Below are 24,128 nucleotides of genomic sequence, written 5' to 3'. Positions count from 1 at the left end.
GCCATTCCACAGCTGAGTCAACGCTTGACCATCCAATCAAGTGAAAGTACCCCTCTACCCAATGATTCCTGCAATCATCCATCATAGATGACTAAACTTTAGGCAGACAAAACAACTTGGCAGTAGGGCAGTGGCACCAAGTGGCATATTTGAGTACCGAGAAGAGAAACGGATTAGTGAGGGTTAGTAACAAATTATAACTATTATATTACTTATGTTTTAGTGCTATTGACTAACAACAGAGATGCAGTATGAACAATTAATCAGCAGCTTTAGTTGGGATATCCTAAATTAAAGTAAAGTAGTGAGTCTTCAGCCGGGATTGCCTCTCTTATAGTAGCAGGCAGACCATCCCACAGTTTAGGGGCCCTGTAACTAAAGGCACAACCTCCCACTGTTATTTTATTAATCCTTGAAATCATAAGCAGACAGGCATCTTGAGATCTTAATGTACATCTGGTTTTTAAGTCAAGATAAGTTCAGATAAGTAAGTTGGTCCTTGGCCATTTAAGGCTTTATATGTTAAAAGAAGGATTTTGAAATCTGTTCTAAACTTAACCGGGAGTCAGTGTAAGGATTTAAGAACTGGAGTTATGTGTTTGTATTTTCTTGTTCTGTGATAATTCTTGTAGCAGCATTTTGGATTAACTGGAAGCTGTATAAAGAATAGTTTGAATATTCAGTGAAAACCAAATTGCTATAATCAATCCTACTGGAAATGAATGCATGAATTGATTTCTTAGTATCCTGCATATTTAGAAAACACCTTAATTTCCCAACATTTTTAACACAAGAATCCCTGAAGCCTACGAATTAAGTCATAATCCCGGGCCACCTTAAATTTCTTCGCATCTCTCCATCAGCGTCTTTTGTTTTGCACGTGTCAATCAGCACAAGCAGCAAGCAGCCTGCTATCCCATCACCTCCACCGATGGATCTGAAGTCAGTCACAAAGTTCTCAGAACTCAAGTGTGTTTATCTGTGTGTGAGGTACCTGGAGTTGTATAGGGTAAATAATATATCTTTATTTGGAATAAATACATTTCATGTGTGTTCCATGTCTACAACGATCTGTGTAAATGTAGGATGACAGGAAATGCGAGGCAAGAAATGTTTAACACATACCTAAAACAAAAACTTTTTCCATGTTATATTAATAATGATGTGAAGTATATAATGTGTGAAGACTTTAGTCCAAATATCAAATAAAACATGTGCACTTTTATTCAAGAATGTAACCAAAGGAAAAAAAATAATTAATTTACATGTTGCTGTCAATGAGTTAAAAACTGAAGCTCAGATGTCAATCGACAGAACGTTGATATGTATTCTTGGATGGTGCAGAGGTAGGAACTGCTGTCGTATAACCAAAAGGTTGCGGATTTGAGTCTGGGCGCTCCGCATTTTGAGTAGTGAGCTGCTGTTATTATTACTATTATACAATTAAAACATACATTTGATTTGAGTCTGTAACAGTCAGTGTAAATTTATGGTGCTTGTACAAGTTTTTTTTTTTTTTGTTTAAATTCAGTTTTATTTTCTCAGTCACATTCGCATGGTACAACGAACTTGCCTCTCCCTCTATGAGTTGATGCCGTTTATCTCCATTCTTTTCACAAGAGCAGCAATGACCATAGTTGGTGCAGTGTTTGATGCCTGGTTAGAACTATTTGTTGTGCTGGCAATCAAAGATACAAGGCCCTGTGACAGCTATCAGACTATTATGTGGCATTTGCACTTCGACAACAAAGACATCTGTGCTGAACGTGTGTAAAATGGGAGATTTGCTGTGATTTCAGACATCTGGCAACATTTTGTTGAGAACTGTGTTTTGAGGTACAACCTATGCCAAAGACTTTCAATCTTCCATACGCCTTCTGCATAAGGATAGGGTCCAGCTGCACCATAACTCTGCCCAAGTTAAGCAGGCTAAGAAAGTTGATGATGAATGAAAAATGTTGTAACATTGCTGAGAAGTTTCATTAGTCCGTGGATCAGTCACCCGCAGTATGAACTGATGTTCCATAACACAAATGAGCAGCTTCAAGGGGAGCCTTTAAATGGGCAAACCAGCCAAAATCTTAAATGAATTCCACCTTATGCGACTATAGTTACCAATCATTTTAAGGATAGTGAGCTGCCCAAAAGAGCGCTCTAAAGAGAAAGAAATTATGGGCCGTCTTCGCGTGTGAGCACTACAATGGCACATACCTGTGATATCATCGGCCGGTGGCACAGCCCTAGTGGAGAGAGCTGAAGATTGCAGTTTACAGATACTTCCTATTGAGTCTAATGGAGCTAAAGAGGATCTGATAGGAAGACCTAGGATAAACTCGCAAATCCAGCTGCACAAATCTTTTGGAGACTTACCAAGATTTGAAGCTGTAATCGTTGCCAAATGGGCTTCTACAAAGTATTGAATTAAGGTCTGAATTATTTGAATATCAGAATTTTTTTTTTTTTTTTTTGTCAAAAGTTTATGAAAACATGTTTTTAGGTTGTCACTATGGATTACTGAGTGTAAATTAATGGTCAAAAATGGCAAATTTTATGCATTTAAATTTAAATCTATAAAACAATGAAATGTGCAGAAATTGAAAGGGTCTGAATACTTTCCAAATCTGGATAATCTGTAGCTGAGTATATTTGAATTTTCTTTCACTGCAAAAACACGCAAACCCTCAACTTATTCAGAAGTGGAAGTACAGTTTCTTGCGGTACGCATAATGTTTGGATTGATAGATGGCAATAAAGATTTTTTTAAAAGAAATCAAAACTCTTAGTCTTACAAAGTGTGTGGACAATCTGCCTTAAATAAATACAATTTAATTATTTTTTTGTAGATTTTCAAGCAGAGGTGTGTTGTTCCGCTGTCCTGCTGGAAGAATTAAATAGAAGAATATTTGTCATCCGTTTTCTTTGCAGGGAGTTTTCATGCTTATGACAAACCACTCTGGGGGAAAATGCACATTTTACCTGCAGAAAATGTTTAAGTGCCACCACTTAATTCACTGGATTTCAGGGTCTTCAGATTGAATGTAATTATTCAAGTATAATCAAAATTTTTTTTAAAAAGCCTTAATTGAAGGCAAAAATGGGCATTTGAATCTAATAGAATGGTTGCTCATTAGTAAATTGTATAGCCTTCTGTGTTTTAAACACACTCCTCACAATTCATTTTAAGACAGACTTTTTTCACTTTGCACTAAGAACACTTTTTTTTAACATTTCTCCCATTGTTTCTGTTCTTGATTCACTAGCTCAGTGTTTCTCAACCTTTTGGTGTCATTGCCTGCTTTTCCCCATATACAGTAAGTAAACCCATTGGGGGTGGGTTGTACCTCAGCTAAGCAAACGTGATGAATTTAGTGCGATAATTATAATGTGGAGGAAATATTTAAAGGTCATTATAATACGTTTCATTCATTAAACACTTGCAGACTTACTTCCTTCAACTTGTACAAAAGAGTTTGGAAGTCACAATATGTGTTCTGACCCATTATGGACAAAAAGGAACATAGCTCTGGGTTTTTTATGTGCATTATAGCAAGTGTGAAGTGTTTCTGACTCAGGTTTCTATTTGATCACATCACTTTTTTGTGGATTGGTGTATTTTCATCAATTGCTTAAGTCTGAGTTCTCATATGCGTCTCTAATCAACAGTGCATGGGTCCAAAGCAATTTATACTTTATAAACACATCATGAGAAAACAGTAACATCAGTGTTATTAGTTATAGTAAATATAAAAAGCACAGAAACTGCAGGTATACATGTAGAACTTAAATTTTTTTTCTCCTAAACCTGTACTTGAATATATTCAAATATATTCTTATTTCTAATGAATACAGTAGTGCTGGGTGGTGTACTGATTCTTACTGAAGACCGTTTTTTATTTTTGTTAAATTTGACATGTTGACTTTATTGTCGTAATTTGTCATTAAAGTAGAACATCGTAAACTAAACTTTATCTTAAAATTAATATTTAATTTACTAGATTTTCTCAAACTCCGTCATAAGTTATTTAGCACATTAAATGCTTTAAGTGTTCCCCGAGCCATGTTAATCGCTACATTCTTCTTAAACTGACTTCCTCTAGCACTAAGAGGAGGTGCAGGCAGCACACAGAATACATTAATTTCATGATATTCCTGCTCCCTGAATATTAAGAATGCTAAGATAAATAATTGATATAATTTTCATGATGAAATGCATTAAAGCATGTATTAATCATGTCGGGGCACGGTGGTGTGGAGGTTGAACTACTGCCTCGCAGCAAGGGGGTCTTGGGAGTTCCATGCCTTGAATTTGCATGTTTTTCTGGTGGGTTTACTCGGCGTGCTTCAGTTTCTTTTCAAAGTCATGTAGGATGTGGGGTTTTGTTATGCTATATTGACCCTGCTAGTGTATGTATTGCTCGTATTCACCTTGCAATGTGGTGGCGTTCAGGATTTGCTCCTGCCTCGCACACAATGCTTGCTGGGATGGGCGCAACCCTGAATGGATGGCATAATTAAACATGTATAATGAAGATTTTTTTTTTTTTAAAGTTCTGAACACTCCGTGGTCTAAGTTTATAACTAGTTTTAATTTCACAAAGAGTTTATCATGTGGTGATTGGTTATGTGGATAAAGGAAGGATTGGAACTGGGGGTTTTGTACGTTAGACAGAGACAGCATGCATGCAATAAAGAAAGCCCACTTAGAAGAGCATCCATTGAATTGGGGACCCCTTACTGTGAGGTAGCAGCACTACCGCCACACTACCCTGCATGTTTAATATCTGTTTTAATGCATTTCATCCTGAAAATATCAAGTATATATCTTAGCATTCTAAATTTTCAAAGAGCAGGAATATCATGAAGTGAATGTATTATGTGCAGTGATCGCTGCCGGCGCCTCCTCAGTACAAGAGGAAGTCAGTTTAAGAAACATGTACCGATTTAACAATGCTCGGGGAACACTTAACACAAAGCATTTAATGTGCTACATTAATTTATGATGGGGTTTGAGAAAATCTAGTAAATAAAACATTGATTTTAGGATGAAGTTTAGTTTATAACATTCTACTTTAATTAGAAAATAAACTATGAGAATAAAGTGGAAATGTTCAGAATAAAGACGACTATTCTCAACACATATTGTTTTTTTTTTCTTCCCTGTGTTCACATTTTTTTTTCTTCACCGTGGCCCTAATATGCTTCTGTAGGGCTATACCACAAATAACATTATAAATGCAAGTTGCAGTTTTATTATTTATGCATTGTAAGAAATATTGTGCCCGACCCGGCACAGACTTGACATGGGAGGCACGTATGAAAGTACAAAATATATTTTTTAATATATGTTGTCAATATTTTAGTTTAAGTTGTTTGCAAAATTTTTTCAATAAAAAGGTTCTATATTTTGACTGCATCTTTTATGCAACGTGATTCCTTCTCTTCATTAGTGCCACTGCTTTGAAAACATCACTTTATGGGGCCATGCAAACCTGTATTAATACTTTGTGTGCACATCAAAATGTTTTTTTGTACAATGCACAATTCTCATGATAGTGGAATAGGTTATTTTTAGCCAGTCTACTGCAGTAATTGCAGTGAAAAATGTGGTTAATATCCACTCGTGCATGGGAAAAAAATACCATTGAATATCGTGAAACCGGTATAATTTTGAAAAATACCGTGATATAGAATTTTGGTCATACTGCCCAGCAGTAGAATACAGTCATGCAGTGACTTATGGTTCCATTTGAGATCGGCTATTTGGCCATATGTGAAACTGGCCATATGTCTGTCACAAAGTGTACAGGTCATTGCAGTTGTAGGTCACCAGTATGCATACTTTAACTGCCATTACGAAGTAGCACAAACTAATCTTTGAGCCTTGGCAGCTACATGTTGGGTCCAAGTAAAGGAAGGCAGTGCAGGCCGAATGGATAAGAATTAGCCTTGTGGAGCAGTGCTGATCAAAACAAACCTTAAAGTGCCCTCCAGGAGTCAGAAAACAAATGAGACCCTGTGAAATAGTAATAATAAGGAAAGATTTTTTTATTATTTTCAAGATGTTTCTGTATATAAAGGTCAGAAATCAAAAAGATTTGCCGATTGCATGAAGTGCAAGTAAAAAAAAAAAAAAAAAAAAAAAGCAGTGTGGCAATCAGTCATTTGAAAGAAGTGTGGCAGAATAAAGTTGCCAATGACCCCAGTTGAGCAGTGTGAAGCAGGGGCTTATGTTAAGACAAAACAGGAAAAGGACAAAGCAGATTATAGATGTGTTTCACAAGAGCAGCGGAGGGAGAATCTCAAAGCTGAAACCTGGACCTTGAACACTGTTTGCATCATCAGTTGAGAGAAGGAAGATGGTCAAGAGACTGGTACATCTGCAGCTCCACACATTGAGGTTCACCTGCTCACATTTGTTGCTGTATGTGTTGAATCCAATATTCTGCTTGAGAAAACGAAGAAACTTTTTCCGTTATTAATTACATTTTGTAAGCATGCCAGTGCATTACCAGAAAATGAGCGCAGCCTATAGTAATTCCATTCAGTCCTCTAAGATTTTGGGACAGAAAATTTTGGTGGTTGTTGTTAATGAAAAAATAGACATCTGATAAGACAGTGTCTTTTAATATTGTGATTAAAAACAATGTTTTTCCCCTGGTGCCATATCACATGTATCTATTATATAACCTTTTGGAGATTCTCAACTTTGGTGCTGTTCAAGGGCGCTTACACATTTTTGTGTGAATATGCTACCTAACTGCACAGCTCGGCTGAGTCTGTGTATATAACACATTTTTTACAGTCATTATCTCACAATGTGGCTGCTATTGCAATACAGCTGCTCAGAACAAATACTCTAGGGCAGATGTAATTTTCCTAGAGTGCTGCAATTACTCAATGTTCTCCCAGGCATTACTGGGCTCCTCTCCACAACAATAACCTCAATCACAGTGATGTGTGGGCTTTTGTCCTTGACAATGCATTATACTACATAAAAGCATACAGTACAATGAAGTGCTTAAGGGGATACTGCCCAACAGTGTTTATGTAAGATGAATGTGTTACATTGTCAATTTGATAGGTGAGACTTGGCAGCAATACAAATATTTCAGTGAGATATTCTTCTCTAGTGACCTGGGTGAAATCTGCCTTTTTCAAGAGGCTGTCAAGGAAAAAAGAAGTTGGTTAGCCTTTTTTCAACGAAGGAGAGGACCCAAACCAAAGTTCCTCCAGAAGCAGGGAACACTAGACTGATCAAGCTGGTTTGTGGCAGGTGAACTCTTAGCTGAAAGCTTGTCATCTCAGGCTCTCAAGAATATTCTTAGGCTCCTAGGAACAGATGAGAATATAGATGTGCTGCAGTTGTAGCTGGCATTCATTTCTGAGCCCTGCTGTAAATTAGTCAGGGCATTAGCCACTTTGGAACATTCTCCACAGCCCCCTGTTATTTTTGCTTATAATATTATGGAGGATATTATGTTAATTCCTAAAACCATTGAGCACATAAATAAGATGGACATGTGTCAAAAGAGGAAGGTGTTGGATAAGCTTCATGACGCCTTTCATCAGGATTGTGATAGGTCTTGTGATCCCTTGTTGGGATGCCCGTCCAGCCCGTGTGGCATCTACAAGTTTTATTCTTGAATAAAAGCACACTTGTTTAATTATACCTTTTTGGAAGTGTTTATTTTAAATTTCAGAGACCACTTAAATTAAATCAAATCTGCCTCTCACACTCTCTCTCTCTCTTACATGCACACACACATCCATGCGTGAAAACACTATTATTTGAAAATGCTATGTCATTTGAATATGTGTTGTCCTTCTGGAATGCACTTAACCTCTCTCTCTTTTTTTTTAACATCTTTTCTTGCATGTTCTTGCTTGCTTGCACTAATTTAGCACGCATCTTTTCGTCCATGATGTCAATGCTGCACTGACAAAAAAGACATGAATATATTTGACATTTTGAATAAATAATTTTATGACCTGAAGAGTACATTTCAGAAAACATTGTTTTACTGATGCAACATTATATTCTTTTGCATACATTCATGTGGTTGTGACTGTGACCATGTTTGTTGTTGTTTTTTTTTTTTTTTCCCCACGATCTTGCTCAATCTCCATGTTATGGTATATGGCACTGAGAATACAGACAGACTTCTTCTATTTGGGTGCATACACCTTCAGCATGGCACTGCCAGATCTAAACAATAGCATGGAGTATTGCTGGCTTATTGAAGTGATTCAGATGGAGGTGATTGAGCTGCGGTGTAATGGCACACTGAAGGCAAAGTACGATACTGCAGCGCCCACACAGTTTATTCACTCCATTCCCACAGAAATGCTCCAGCTCCGTCTACATGCGGCTCGAACCTTGTGCATGTTTGGTCGCACATATCTGTGTGAGAAGCTCTTCTCAGTCATGAAGACTAACAAAACAGAACACAGGAGTCGCCTCACTGATGAGCACCTGCAGTCCATCCTGAGAATCTCGACAACACAGAACCTGACACCAAACATAACCGAACTTGTTGCCAAAAAAAGATGCCAGGCGTCCAGCTCTGATAAAATGACATATGAGCAAAGACAACTGAATGATTTGATTTATTATTGCTGAAATAAACAAATTTTATTTATATTTCCAGGTTTTGTTATGCAGCATGTTCAAATTTGAATTTGTATAATTTTGGCAGGATATATTTTTATGGAGAGCAAAATCTTTTGGGATATTTAAAATTTAAGTTTATTTTTATATAAAATTACATAAGAGTAAAGAAATTTGAATGTTTGTTCTTTTAACGTTTACTTTATTTCTAACTTGTATAATTGAGACAGGATATATTTTTATGGAGAGCAAAATATTATCAGTTATTTAAGGTTTGAGTTGATTTATTCCGGAATAATATTCCTGTCTGTTTTTATTCATATTTATGTTCAAAAAAGTTAAGTTTTAAAAGTTTTAAAGTTTTAAAAGTTTAGTTTTAGTGTGTTCAGTAAATGTTTATCCTGTTCGGCCCGCGACCTAAAGTGTGTTTTGGATTTTGGCCCCCTGTGCAATTGAGTTTGACACCCCTGATTTAGTCGACACAAATATGTTTTGGTTGGAATGTAAGGCGAATTTACTCTTTACATTTGTATGGTAAAGAAACGTTTATGCAATGATGCCTACATTTAACTTACATTCCTACCAAAGATATTTCTGTCAACTAAATAAAAATTCCTTCTATTTAAAATTTAAATAGAACTTGAACAGATACTATAGTTCATAATATCCACGCAGACTTGCACGTAAGAGCAAAAATGACAGAGATGACAGTTCTTTATCACAATTAAAAGAATGCAAACATATCTTCTCTTCAAATGAGTGCCGTCAGGAGCAGAGAATGTCAGAGAGATAGAGAGAGCGTGACAGAAAAACAAACAATCAAAAAATCAATACGTGCTGTTGGGCTTTTAAGTATGAGCACCGTGATAAAGCAGCTGCAAAGAATGGAGCAATGTGAAGGTAGTCTTTCAGCATTTTTTAGAATAGCCTCTGTATTTTCTAAACAGACACCCTCTGTGCAAACAGCCCCTCTGCTCACACCCTCTCCGTCTCGGGTGCAGAGAATGTCAGAGAAAGACTGAGAAAAGCAAACAATCCGCTCGGGAAGCACATCCTATATCATTGTGGAGTTTTAGTTAATATGTAATATTCTCTGATTGGGTAGCTTTTAAGCCATCCGGCAATAGCGTCCCTTGTATGAGGAAGCATGTACTTTAAATTAAAAGACCCATTGTCCGCAGAAATCCGTAAACCAACGAAAAATTTGTGATATATATTTAGATATGCTTAATTTAAAATCCGCGATAGAGTGAAGCCACGAAAGTCGAAGCGCGATATAGCGAGGGATTACTGTATATGTGTGTGTGTGTGTGTGTGTGTGTGTGTGTGTGTGTTGTATGTATGTATATATATATATGTATGTGTATATATATATGTATATGTGTATACAGTGATCCCTTGCTGTATCGCGCTTTGACTTTCCAGCGGTTTTGCTCTATCAGCGGATTTTATATGTAAGCATATGTAAATGTATATTGCGGATTTTTCGCTGATTCGCAGATTTCTGCAGACAATGGGTCTTTTAATTTATGCTACACGCTTCCTCAGTTTGTTTGCCCAGTTGATTTCATACAAGGGACGCTATTGGCGGATGGCTTAGAAGCTTCCCAATCAGAGCACGTATTACATATTAACTAAAACTCCTCAATGCTATAAGATATGCCTCCTCCGCGGTGCTCGATTGTTTGCTTGTCTCTGCCTCTATCTCACCTCTCTGACATTCTCTGCGCCTGACGGAGGGGGTGTGAGCAGAGGTGCTGTTTGCACAGAAGCTATTTGCCTAGTGGATACGGACGCTCCTCTAAGAAATGCCTCTTTTTCGAGGTGCGTCCAAAAGCACACTTACTGATTTTTGATTGTTTGCTTTAATCTCAAGCTCTCTTTCTCTCTCTCTGACGTTCTCTGCGCTTGACGGAGGAGATGTGAGCAGAGGGGCTTTTTGCACAGAAGCTGTTTGCTTAGAAGATAGGGACGCTCCTGTAAAAAATGCTGAAAGGCTACCTTCGCATTGATCCCTTCATTGCCGCTGCTTACTTGCATACTTGCGGTGCTTACATACTTAAAAGCGCAACAGCCCTATTGATTTTTCATTGTTTACTTTACTCTCTCTCTGACATTCTCCGCTCCTTACGCACTTTGAAGAGGAAGATATGTTTGCATTCTTTTAATTGTGAGAAAGAACTGTCATCTCTGTCTTGTCATGGAGCACAGTTTAAACTTTAGACTAAAGGGTGTTATTTCATGTCTAGAGGGCTCTAATAATGTTAACGTATTTAGATGGTCGTAAACAGGTTTTCTATGCTCTAACTGCGAAAATATTAGATTTATAAATAAAGAATCATACTTCGTGGAAATTCATTTATCTGTCTGGGCGGATTAACCGCGATAAACAAGGGTTTACTGTATAACTGTGCGGAGAATATTTATAAACAGTGTGTGAGAGTTTCTAAGGGCTTAAAATATATAAAAATAATCATACAAACATATGGTTTCTACTTCGAGGATTTTCACCTATCGCGGGGTTCTGGAAGCATAACCCGTGATCGAGGAGGGATTACTGTATATATATGTATATGTGTGTGTGTATATATGTATATATGTATATATGTATATATATGTATATATGTATATATATGTATATGTATATATATATGTATATATTATGTATATATATATATGTATTATGTATATGTATATGTATATATATATATATATATATATATATATATATATATGTATATATATATATATATATATATATATGTATATATATGTATATGTATGTATATATATATATGTATATGTATATATATGTATATGTATATATATATATATGTATATGTATATATATATATATATATATATATATATGTATGTATATATATATGTATGTATGTATATATGTGCAAAGCCCTCACTCACTCATCACTAACTCTCCAATTTCCTGTGTAGTTAGAAGGCTGAAATTTGGCAGGTTCATTCCTTACAACTTCCTTACAAAAGTTGGGCAGGTTTTATATCGAAATTCTACGCGTAATGGTCATAACTGGAAGCTGTTTTTCTCCATTTACTGTAATGGAGATGAGCTTGAACGCCGTGGGCGGAGTTTCATGTGACATCATCACGCCTCCCACGTAATCACGCAGTACATAGAAAACCAGGAAGACCTCAAAAGCGCTGAAGAAAACATGCATTATATAATTGAGAAGGCAGCGAAACAATAAGCGAAGCGAGTGACATATACAACCATATTCATGAGTTCTGCTACTTCGGAAACAAAGCACGATGTAAACCTACACTTTAAATTAAGTTCATAGACAGGCTGCCGCTGGCGTTTGTAATTTAGTGCCTGCCCATATAAGGCCGTCCGTCAGCGGCAATCCAATAGCAAACTCCCACTAAATATTCACGGGTGCTTATGGAGAGGAAGATGAGATGGTCAGGGTGGTGTTTGACACAAACTCAGCGAAACTGCGAGAGAAAGTTTTAAGTGCCAGGACTAAGGTAACATTAAATACAGCCATGGACATAGCACGAGATGGCACCAGCACAGCTGGGAACCTTTCGATGCATGTACACCGGCGGCTCCGTGAACTGGCGAGTGCACAGATAAAAGCAACAGTTCCAAAGAGCGCTGAACAAAAACCGAATTACACAATTGAAAAGGCAGCAAAAAATATGAAGCGTCTGATACATACAAGCATATTCATAAATCCAGCTACTGCGGAAACAAAGCACACGGTGGAAAAAGTCAATGTCCCGCTAAAGGAAGACAGTGTAAAAAACCCGTGCATGCAGTGTGTCAGGTCTCAGATAAAGAAGAAGACGAGCTGTTTATTGATGCAGTAAGAAACGAATCGATGAAAGAAACCTGTCATCTTTACAACGATTGACAAACACGGAATGTAACTTGAACACAACACATCCTACAAATACGAACCTGATTGAAAGAAATAATGATAATCAAATCCTTGATGACAGCAACACTCAGTAACACTCACAAAACAAATACTGTATATTGACAGTCATGTTACGTTATTTTTAAAATGTTCCCTTTTCTTTTCTAGCTTTTTAACACACTACTTCTCGCTGCGATACGCTAGTATATATATATGTATATATATATATCCCGATCTACATACTCGAATAATGGATACTTTATTTGCCATCAATGATTGTTTTGGTAAAGCCATACTCAGTGTATTCATTAGATGAACGGTAAAAAAGTAAGAGCGAGGGGAGGATGACTTATTGAGGCATGCAGGCTGTAGTGCGCGTCAACTCTATCTGAATTGCGCGATCACATTTGAAAAAATATATCTTTTCAAGTTCTATTTAGTCCATATTTGTCAAACTCAAGGGCCACGGGCCACATCCGGCCCGGCGTGTAATTATATCCGCCCGAGATCATTTTATATACTGTATTATTGTTATTAATGGCCCAGGTATATGAAGCGCTGGTAACACAATAAACTACAGATCCCATAATGCAGCGCTTCAGCTGCCTTGCCCGTAACACTTACCGCGTTAATCAAGTCTAGCTTATGATGCTGCAAGTTATTGCGAAGCTAGCTCACACGATGCTGAGAGAAAAGTTGATTCTGAAAATAGAGCCTTTAAAAACCGATGGGAGGCTGAGTATATGTTTACTGAACCCGTGTGTCTCATTTGTGGAGCTAATGTGGCTGTAATTACAGAATTTAATCTAAGACGGCACTATGAGACAAAACATCAGGGTAACCTGAATGCAATGCAGAAGATACAGAAAGCAGAATAATTAAATAAGAATCTGACACTTCAGCGGACGTTTTACCGTGCACAATCACAAAGTGATTTCAAGTGAAGCTGCTTTTATGGGAGACACAAATGCACCAGTGCACCTTGCCCCACTTTCCCTGTTGCCAAGTAATGTTAAACCAAGTCGTCACTACGGTGTTCCCAAATCGCACTTTGCTGATAAACTGAGCGCACTGAGTTTGCACGGCGCTTTGGTGACTTTGAAGAACAAAAAAAGTCCGTCTACATGCGGCTCGAACCTTGTGCATGTTTGGTAGCACATATCTGTGTGAGAAGCTCTTCTCAGTGATAAAGACTAACAAAACAGCACACAGGAGTCGCCTCACTGATGAGCACCTGCAATCCATCCTGAGAATCTCCACAACACAGAACCTCACACCAAACATAAACGAACTGTTGCCAAAAAGATGCCAGGCGTCCAGCTCTAAAATGACATATGAGCAAAGACAACTGAATGATTTGATTTGTTATTGCTGAAAGGAACACATTTTATTTATATTTCCAGGTTTTGTTATGCAGCATGTTCATATTTGAATTTGTATAATTTTGACAGGATATATTTTTATGGAGAGCAAAATCTTTTGGGATATTTAAAATCTAAGTTTATTTTTTATATAAAATTACATAAGAGTAAAGAAATTTGAATGTTTGTTCTTTTAATGTTTACTTTATTTCTAACTTGTATAATTTAGACAGGATATATTTTTATGGAGAGCAAAATATTATAAGTTGTTTAAGGTTTGAGTTGATTTATTCAGGAATAATATTCCTGTCTGTTTTACCATTCCTACCAAAGATATTTCTGTCGACTAAATAAAAATTCCTTCTATTTAAAATTTAAATAGAACTTGAACAAATCGATAGTTCATAATATCCACGCAGACTTGCACGTAAGAGCGGGAGTTATCCATTTTAACAAGCAGCGTATTGCACTGATACGAAATAGCTGTGTGTGTATATATGTAGATATGTATGTATATATATGTTTATATATATGTGTGTGTATGTATGTATGTGTGTATGTATATGTATGTGTATATATGTAGATATATATATGTATGTATATATATATATATATATATATATATATATATATATATATATATATATATGACAACAACACTCATCACTCACAACAGTGACAAAACAATTACATTGACAATCATGTTACGTTATTTTCAAAATGTTTCCTTTTCTTTTCATTGCTTCTTTACCACACTACTTCTCCGCTGAAGCGTGGGTATTTTGCTAGTGTATGTGTGTATATATATATATATATATATTATATATATATATAGATATATATATAGATATATATATATAGATATATATAGAGATATATATATATATATATATATATATATAGATATAATATATAATAGATAGAGATAGAGATATAGATATAGATCTATACTAATAAAAGGCAAAGCCCTCACTGATTGATTGACTCATTCACACACTGACTGACTGACTCATTCCTAATATTCCAACTTCCCGTGTAGGTAGAAGGCTGAAATTTGGCAGGCTTATTCCTTACAGCTTACTTACAAAAGTTAAGCAGGTTTCATTTCGAAATTTTACACGTAACGGTCGACAACGTCCGCCACATTGAACTTTCTTATTTATGGCCCCATCTTCATGAAATTTGGTTGCCGGCTTCCCTGCGCTAACCAAAACCAATGTACGTACTTATTTTGGTGGTATGACGCCACTGTCGGCCGCCATATTGAACTTTCCAACGGTCTTTGTTACTTATGAGCCCATCTTCAAGAAATTTGGTACGCAGGTTCCCAACGCTAACTGAATCCTACTTTATGTACATTTATACGTCCATAGCCTGCAGCTCAGTCACCGTGTGAGGTGATGTTGGGTCCCCCATCCCAACGTCTCCCACGTGGTTGGCTGCCTGCCTATATAAGGCCGTCCGTCGCTTCGGTCTCTACATTTCCTTTCTTGCTTTGCCATGGGATTCACGTATCCCTGCTGATTACTTCAGCCTTTTTATTTAACCCACAGCTTCTCCGCTGTTTTATTATTTGTTTATTACGATTATAGTTATTGTGTAGGTATTTTAGACTTACTTTACATTGTAAAGGTACCCATTTACTTTATCGTCCAACCGTACCCTCATTAACATGTCTATCTAGGTAATCACCATCGATCAAAGAACTGTCACTTACTGATTGGTTTCCATGCCCGGAGATGGCACCTGCCTTTTTCATTCTCTTTGTTACGTAATTGCACGGCCATATCAGGCTCAATCTTGATATCCGGAGGAATATTGTGACTTATGTATTAAATGACTGGGACAGGTTCAAGGTGTGGACTGATGACGGTACAGGAGATAATTATACTACACAGGAGCAGTATAAGAGTGAAATGCTTAAGCCTTTCACCTATGGTTCTGCATGTGAGTTGATGGCTGCCACTGAATTGTTCGGATGACGCTTTCAAGTGTACCGAAATGGCCAAATATTTTACACCTTTCGACAACCGCCAATGCCTCTTAATCATCTTAGATTCACAGGTGACTATTTCAGTAGTGGACACTTTGATGTTTATGAATGTTTAAACTCTCAAAAACTGGATGTGAAGTTATCGATGAAACTGGTTGTATGCTTACAACGCTTGACAGATGCCGAATGTCACTTCAACACAAGTCCTGCAAATACTGTCGTAATTGAAACAAACCATGAAACTCAAACCGATTATGACAACAACAATCCAAGCTGTGAGATTTGAGACAAGATTACTTTTCACATGGCCAACTGTACGTTGCATGCTCAAGCGTAAGCTCAGAGCGCAGCTTGGTCATATTACAACCGGAGGGCCGAACTGACAATGTAGTATACAAAGAGATCCTTGACAAATAATTATTGGTATATTTTCCCTCAGTTTAAAAAGGTTTAATTTTCTTCTTATTAAAAATTTTAAGGTAGTACTTAGCTGCTGCGAAGCGCGGGTATTTTGCTAGTATATCTATATCTGTAATATAGATCGGTATAATCAGTAAAGAAACATTTTATTTCGTGTAGGTGTATATGCTCCAAAGGGGAAAATCCATATATGTTTATATTTTAGATATACTTGTTCCTGAAATAATCTGCTAGTATACAGAAAATATTTATAGAACTAGCCTTAGATAACGTTGTGATTAAAATGATTGATTACACAAGCATTTACTATTTTACACTTTTCAGGCATTTTAGTTGTTCCAGTGCAACTGTTTGTACTGTTTGTGTTCCACCTTAAATGCAACATAACTAGCTCATCAGTGATTCCTAAAATGCTTGGGTGTAGTTTTACTCCTTCTCCATGTTATATAAATAGCAAGCATTTGGTCATTTCAGCTGACATTATAGTACTAATAATCCAGGGTGTCTGGCAATTTAGCATAGTGATTTGCAGCATGTTCTAGTGAATTATCAGAATACAAAACTTGATTTTAAGGTAATTTTTTCTTCTTTTCCAATTTATTATGCTTCTAAGTGAATGATGTTCTGTGAGATATTTTATATTAATAAATCATTCTTTGAACCACTGATATATAAACGACTGCCTGAACATGGATGTTCTTAAATAATGCTAAATAAACATCAGGAGAGTTTACAGTGTGTGATTTCAATATATTTTACCCATATGTTTTATGTCTACATGTTCCTTTTTTTTAACCAGTATGTTTGCATTTTTAAGTTTTTTTTTTTTTTGTTTTTTTTTTCTTTTCAAAAAGTCTGCATGAAATGTTCTTCTTTTCAAATTGCTTGTCAGCTTGTGTAAATATAGCTTTTTCATTAATGGTATTTAATTTGTATGTTCCTGCCAGTTCATAGTGTACGTTATTGTGCAATAATACCTCATTTTATGACTATATTAGTTTTTTGCCAGCAGTGTGCAAATGATTTTCTTGACAGATTCACTATATCTAGTGTTCTGACTTCTTATTTTGCAGGTATTAGTATTTCTTAGGGTCCTGTGAACAGCAAACAACTGAACCATCATGAGCAACTATAGTGCTTCCTTGGCTGGCCCAGGTCCCTGGGGTTTTAGGCTTCAAGGTGGTAAAGATTTCAATATGCCACTCACTGTCTCCAGGGTAAGCAAGTTTCTTTTTTTATTCCCTTCAGACTGCCTTCACTAGTCATGTAATATTTTATACCACAGACATAAGAAAATTTTTTTCATTCTCTCCCAATATATATAGTATTAACTTTAATGTGACTTGTTTGAAACTTGCAGTTAAGTAAAACTAAGGTGCCTAATGCCACTATTTTGTGTTAAGTTACTAGTGTGTCTGCTTTGTTCTTAATTTGGTCCACCCCCTTGCTAAACTAATGGGCATAAGAATAACTTAAACCAGTTTGTTAATTTAATCCTTTGGAAAGGCTGCACATTTGTAGTTAACGCACCTGATCCCCCATAATACTAAGTATTTTGCCTATACATGTGTAATTATTTTAAAATATTAGAATGCCATTTACAGTGCAGTTCTTGAGGTATCATATAGTTAATAAATAATAATTATATTACTTTAATGATTTTTCTTGCGTATGGCATGGTGGAACTCGCACTGCTGACTTGTAGGTCCTACATCCTGGACTTGAATTCCGTGCCCTGTTGAGGTGACATTATTGCAGTTTTTTTATGAGGTTTTTCTCCTGTACCCTTAAAGATGTGCAGGGTAGGTTAATTGGTGATTCCAGACTCATTTCTGTGCGAGTGTCAATGTGTATGCATGAATTGGACTTGTGATGAACTGGTGCCATGTCCAAGGATGTTTGCCTCCTTGTGTTCAATCCTGCCAGAATACATTTTGACCCCCTTCAAACCTGAATTGGAATACACAGTTCTGAGAATGTTATGTTAATGCTTCTAGGTACATTACATAAGAGAATAAGTGAAATGTATGGATTATGCTACAAAGGAGTCTTAAGTGATAAGGACAATATGTGGAATGTTGTATTTGGTGGAAATGGTCTTTTAGTTAAATGTGGATTACCTTTGTTGTTTTAGTTGCTCCTGGATTGCAGTGCTATATCGAAGTTGAATGAGAAAATGAACCGCTAGATAAAGTAAATTATAGCTGTAACCATCAACGAAATGAGAAATTATCCCCATGCTTGTCAGCCTCAGTTGGTAATCAGAGCTTTCATAATTAGTTATGATCCCTGTAAAATAAATGAAATTTTCTCAACCTAGTCGTAATGGTGTTGGCTTTAATTGTTCAGGACTGTGTCCTGAACTGGGAAATTCGTCTATTAATTTAGATATGTTAGTTATTTTTTCACATGGTATGGAAATGCATTCGTAGCATTGCTAACTCATGGTTTTTGCTACTTGTGGATTTTTCAAGGTTGTACTCCCAGCAGTCCCTGCAGTGGTTCTGATTGTTCATCTGTTGAGGGTATAGGGGCTGCTGGGGATAAGGAGGGCTGGCACAAGATTTAAAATAAGGCCAGTTCTACAGTGAATAAAGGAAGTATTTTGTTGTTTCATGTCTGGAGTTGCCTGTCTGTTTCCCTTCCCGTTATACTACCTGTGAATTCTTGTTTTGTCATGGATTACCTTCTATGCGTGTTTATGGACTGTCTGGTGTCTGCCTGCTGCATGAAGATTGATTTAGATTCTGTTTCAATCTTCGAAGAAAGGATCGCTCCTGATCCCATCATTCTTTGTAGTTTGTATAGTTATATTTAATTTATTATTGTTTAATACAGTCTTCTATTTCTGTTGTATTATCATTTGTTTTTTTGCTTCTTTGAGGGGAGAGTATGTGAGTCGAGCCAAGGCTGGGTGCGTTCCTGGGGTCCTCACCTAAAAATTAAATAAATTACCGTCCTATTGATGGTGTGAATCTTAGCTGGGTTTTAGTCCGCTACAAGATACTCTGGTTTTCCTTCCACAACGCCAAAAAAGAAGTGCATATTATGTTGAAATACTATTTCTAAATTGGCCCTGTTTAGGTATCTGCGTGAGTAGACCCTATTATGAACTAGCACCATCCACAAATTGGGAATTTGATCATGTTGTGTTATGTTGTAACTTTGTTACTTTTGTTGTAATTGTACACAATATTCTTAGTTGAAACTGGAACCACAAATCCTTGGATCTCTACTTTTGTTGAGTGGTCAATTTACATTACCATGTGTAACTGGATAACAAAATAAGGGGGCAGGAGTCTTAGTGACATAATTTGCAGTTCCATGTGAACATTGAAACTGTACTGCCTCATCTGCTGTTAATTTTTGATGTTGTTCTATTACTAATGTGTATGTTTAGGAAGGAATGTGACACAGACATACACACTCATTTTCTACTGACCTCTCCAGTGAAGGTCTTTGTGGCAACAGGGTAGATCAGACTTCTTATTAGCAATTATCGTAAAAGATTAGTTTTGTATTTTTCTAGCCAAGATTAATCCATTTATCCATTTTCCAACCTGCTGAATCCGAACACAGGGTCACGGGGGTCTGCTGGAGCCAATCCCAGCCAACACAGGGCACAAGGCAGGGCCAATCCCGGGCAGGGTGCCAACCCACCGCAGGACACACACACACACCCCAAGCACACACTAGGGCCAATTCAGAATCACCAATCCACCTAACCTGCATGTCTTTGGACTGTGGGAGGAAACTGGAGTGCCCGGAGGAAACCCACGCAGACACGGGGAGAACATGCAAACTCCATGCAGGGAGGACCGGGAAGTGAACCCGGGTCTCTAACTCGAGGCAGCAGCACTACCACTGCGCCTCCGTGCCGCCCCAGCCAAGATTAATGTCATTTTTATTTTTTTAATAATAAGGAGTACATTCATTTGTTTTTATTTATGGTACTGTGAGTGCTTTGCAGAGTGGACGCAGAACCTCCACGTTTTTCCAAGTTCATTCTGGGGTTTGTCAGATATTTGTTCTTACTCCTACTGTGTTCAGTGCTTGCATGGACTGGGTGTGAGACAGGGTCGTGGGGGTCCAGCAGCTGCAGGGCATCTGTTGGTGAAGAAAGATTCATTGATCATGACTTTTTCAAAGATTCTGCGATCATTGTGGAGTCAATGGAGGCAGTAATTGGGGCTCTTGACAGGCTGAGCAAGGGAGTCTGAGTGCCCTGGATAAAAACCAACATCCAAGCCTTTAATGACCTCTTGGGTACAGCCATCAGCAGTGTTTCCGGAGAGAATATCAAACTTGTTGAGAGGTTTACTTAGCTTGGCAGCAGCATTCATGTCTCTGGTGATTCTTCCTATGAAGTCAGTAGACCAATTAGGAGAGCTGGGGGGGTTATGAGGTTGCCGGAAAGGGGTAAGTGGTGCTCCCAATATCTCTGCAAAAGGATGAGAGTCATCTTTCCAAGTCTTTAGAGTCCTGGTGCTGCCTGTTTTGCTGTATGGTTGTGAAACATGAATGCTGTCTAGTGACCTGAGATGAAGACTGAACTCCGTCGATACGGTGTCTCTTTGGAGAATCCTTGGGTACTACTGGTTTGACTTTGTGTTGAGCGAGCAGTTGCTCACCGAGTCCAAAATGAGGCACATTACTTGCATTATGATTGCACATCAGTTGTAGCACTATTGCCATGTGGTGTGATTCCCCGAGGGTGATTCAGCTCGTGGCTGGACTAGGCCAAGGGGATGCCCATGTAAACACCTGACTATGGCAGATAGAAGATCATTTCCAGGGGGTGGTACTGGACCGCGTGTCTACCAACCGGGATCCCAAGCTGTTTCATTGTGTGGTGGGTGCGGCAACACACTGTACCAGTACATGCCCCCCAACCTGATTGTTGCTGCACATTTGGATACCAGCTATGGATCTACTTGTGCCCTATTGCAAAATGATAACTTATGGTACCGTAATGCACTATAGAAATAAATGTTGTAAAGTTTGTGCAAAATGGGTTCACATAAAGCTTACTGATCTGCACAAGCCAACATCCGTTGGTGACATTCAGCATATTTCACTCAAAGAAATCTCATTACGGCACATTGTCCAACATTGATGCAATCCTGCAGAGCAGTGTTGATGTTCATTTGACCTTGGCTTCAACTAGACAAACAACAGTGTGTTGTATTCTGTCAGCTTCTATTCATTGTAGTTACCACGTAATTTCTGAATTGCCTTTACTTTTTGATTTACCCTGTGTAATAAACTCAGGGCGTCAGTGAGCCCCATACCCCAACACGATCACCAAAACACAGTCCTTTATCAAAAATAAACAAAGGTTTTATTTAAATACCTCCAAAAGTATCACCAGTACACACAAAACAGTGGCCTTTTTCTCTCCACAATATATTCTCTCACCACTGCACTGCCCTCCTCCAGTCAAGTGTTGCCTCTCTACCACGCAGCTCTGACTCTCCTGAGTAAGGGAGTGTGGTCCCTTTTATTACAGACCTGTGAGTACTTCCAGTACCAGGGCGATTGCCCAATGGAAGTACTGCTGGGTCACATGGAATTCCATGAGCAGGGAGCTTGTTTCACTGGAAAGCCCTCTTACGGCTCCCCGTGACCTCAGCAGGGCTACCCTGCCAAACTACATTTCCTGGCATGCCCTCCTGCCTTCCCTCTGGGTGGGGATATCCGGGACTACTGCCATCTAGCATGCTGTGGTAATAACAGTTCCCTGGCGATCTCTCTGCCTCTATAGGGGCTGTCCGTCCATTTCTTCCTTCCGGGTCTGCTTCCTTTCCTGGTTGGGATGTTCGTCCAGCCCGTGTGGCATCTACACCTGTTATTAATGGACTCACTCTTACTAAGTGTTTTAAATGCCATCCATCCATTATCCAACCCACTATTTCCTAACTACAGAGTCATGGGGGTCTTCTGGAGCCAATCCCAGCCAGCACTGGGCACAAGGCAGAAAACAAACCCTGGGCAGGGCGCCAGCCCACTGTAGGGCACACACACACACACCAGGGACAATTTAGGATTGCCAATGCACCTAACCTAACCTATGGGAGGAAACCGGAGCACCCAAAGGAAACCCACACAGACACGGGGAGAACATGCAAACTCAACGCAGGGAGGACCCGGGAAGCGAACCCAGGTCTTTTAACTGCGAGGCAGCAGCGCTACCGCTGCACCACCGTACTGCTTGTTTTAGATGCTTCCTCTGTAGTTAAAGTTATATTCACTAGATTTAGGAATTCACAAATAGTTTTTCATGAATAGCCTGCTATCCATTTCTGAGTTGTTAAATTCTGCACCAATTTCATTCTGTTTGACTTCAGCAGCTGCTTCTTCATTTCAGGTAAAACTACAGCTACTGTCATCTTGGCCTCCTAGTAGTTCCTGCTAAAATAGCATAGAAGGCCTTAATCTTTACATTTGTAGAGATTGCAGGGAAGCAAAGATTCACAACATTTGAAGACAGCGATTTGTTTATTTTATTGTTGGCACCCGAGGGACACACTCAGCCTTAACATGGCATGCACATATTCACACACAGAGACACTCAAAGAATAGATAAATAGTAAATAATATATTAATCAAGTAATGAAAAGAACAAACAATATTACACATTAACACTTCGTGACATGTGAGTCCCTGTCTTGTACACCAAAACATGAGTCTGAATCTCAGTACTTTCGCAAAACTAACTTTATTCAACTTGAAACAGGAATAGCACGATTATTTATTGTAGCGGGATCTACCACTCTCTTATACATAGACTCAGTAATCAGACAGGGCTGTAGCCAAGCAATACTGTTCCCTGCATTTATAATGTACCTTGCATCACCCATCGATGACAAGAGGTTATAGCGCGACTGCAGTCACCTTGGATTTGCTTTTGGGGCAAGCTGCTACAGTGCTGGGTGTCTGTGGTTGCCCTGGCAATGGAGAAGCTATCTTTTAAAGATGAGGCAGTTGCACTTTGGGATGCTCTTCGACATGTCTTCCCATTGGGGGAGTCCCAAAAGAGTTTAGAAACCTTGTAACATATGCAAAAACCTTCCCTAGTTACCCAATGGTGATTAATTATATACACAACATAGTAAACAATAAACTCTTAACAGCAAATTCCAACACAAACTACTATAGCAGGGGCAAATGATGATGATGAATATATGTGAAATGAAAATCCCAGTGAACAACCTTCTGAAACAAATGTAAGGTGAGGATTTGAGATGATTGAGAGTGCTGCCTAAATGAAAACAAAGCCAAACCAAGAGAAATCCACACCGACTATTAAGCCTAAAATAGCATAAACATTCAGACGAAACTGTAATCCAGGGTAGTGGTAGTTGTAACCTAGTGTCGTGTGTGATGAGTAGAAACAAAAACTGAAAGGTGATTGTAATCTCTTCTGCATCTTTTTGGCTCCTTTTTAAAGAGCCCGTCTGTTTAATCTTCTTCCAGGCAGCTCTACCGCCCTCTGAATGTGCTTAATAGCGTTTTACTGCTGAGGCTGCTGGGAGATGTATTCTGTTTTAACACTAGAATTACCAAAGCCTACAAAAAAACTTGTAAATCCGGCCCACCTTAAATCCCTTCTCACCTCACCATAAGTGTCTTTTGTCTTGTAAATGTGCCGGTCAAGACAAGTAACAAGCAGCCTACAATTCCATCCCCCCACCACCGCAGAACTTGCCCAAAGTCCTCCCAGTTTATGCCTTGATTATCTGGGAGTGAAGTGCTGGAGTTTTAGAGTGGAAATAATAGATCGTTATTTGGAATACATGCATTTCATGTGTGTTCCATTTGTACAATAATCCATGTAAACACATCGC

General features: G+C 38.1%; 1 protein-coding gene across 10 annotated transcripts in view; it reads left to right on the top strand.

The window, feature by feature from the left end:
• Window positions 1–24,128, top strand: part of pdlim5a (PDZ and LIM domain 5a) — a 244,895-nt gene that overhangs the window by 40,225 nt on the left and 180,542 nt on the right. For 9 of the 10 annotated variants that reach the window (XM_039751077.1, XM_039751075.1, XM_039751073.1 and 6 more), the window contains exon 2: window positions 17,355–17,498. In XM_039751077.1, coding sequence (XP_039607011.1) covers window positions 17,403–17,498 — 96 coding nt within the window. In that variant the 5' untranslated portion in view covers window positions 17,355–17,402. Of the gene's footprint in view, window positions 1–16,755; window positions 16,856–17,354; window positions 17,499–24,128 lie in introns of those variants that run through there. The other variant, XM_039751071.1, reaches the window with a different exon arrangement.

The sequence above is a fragment of the Polypterus senegalus genome, chromosome 4 (assembly GCF_016835505.1).
Source record: "Polypterus senegalus isolate Bchr_013 chromosome 4, ASM1683550v1, whole genome shotgun sequence".
Classification (NCBI taxonomy): Eukaryota; Metazoa; Chordata; class Cladistia; order Polypteriformes; family Polypteridae; genus Polypterus; species Polypterus senegalus.
The sequence above is the reverse complement of the archived record's forward strand: the minus strand, read 5'-3'. Positions and strand labels throughout refer to the sequence as shown.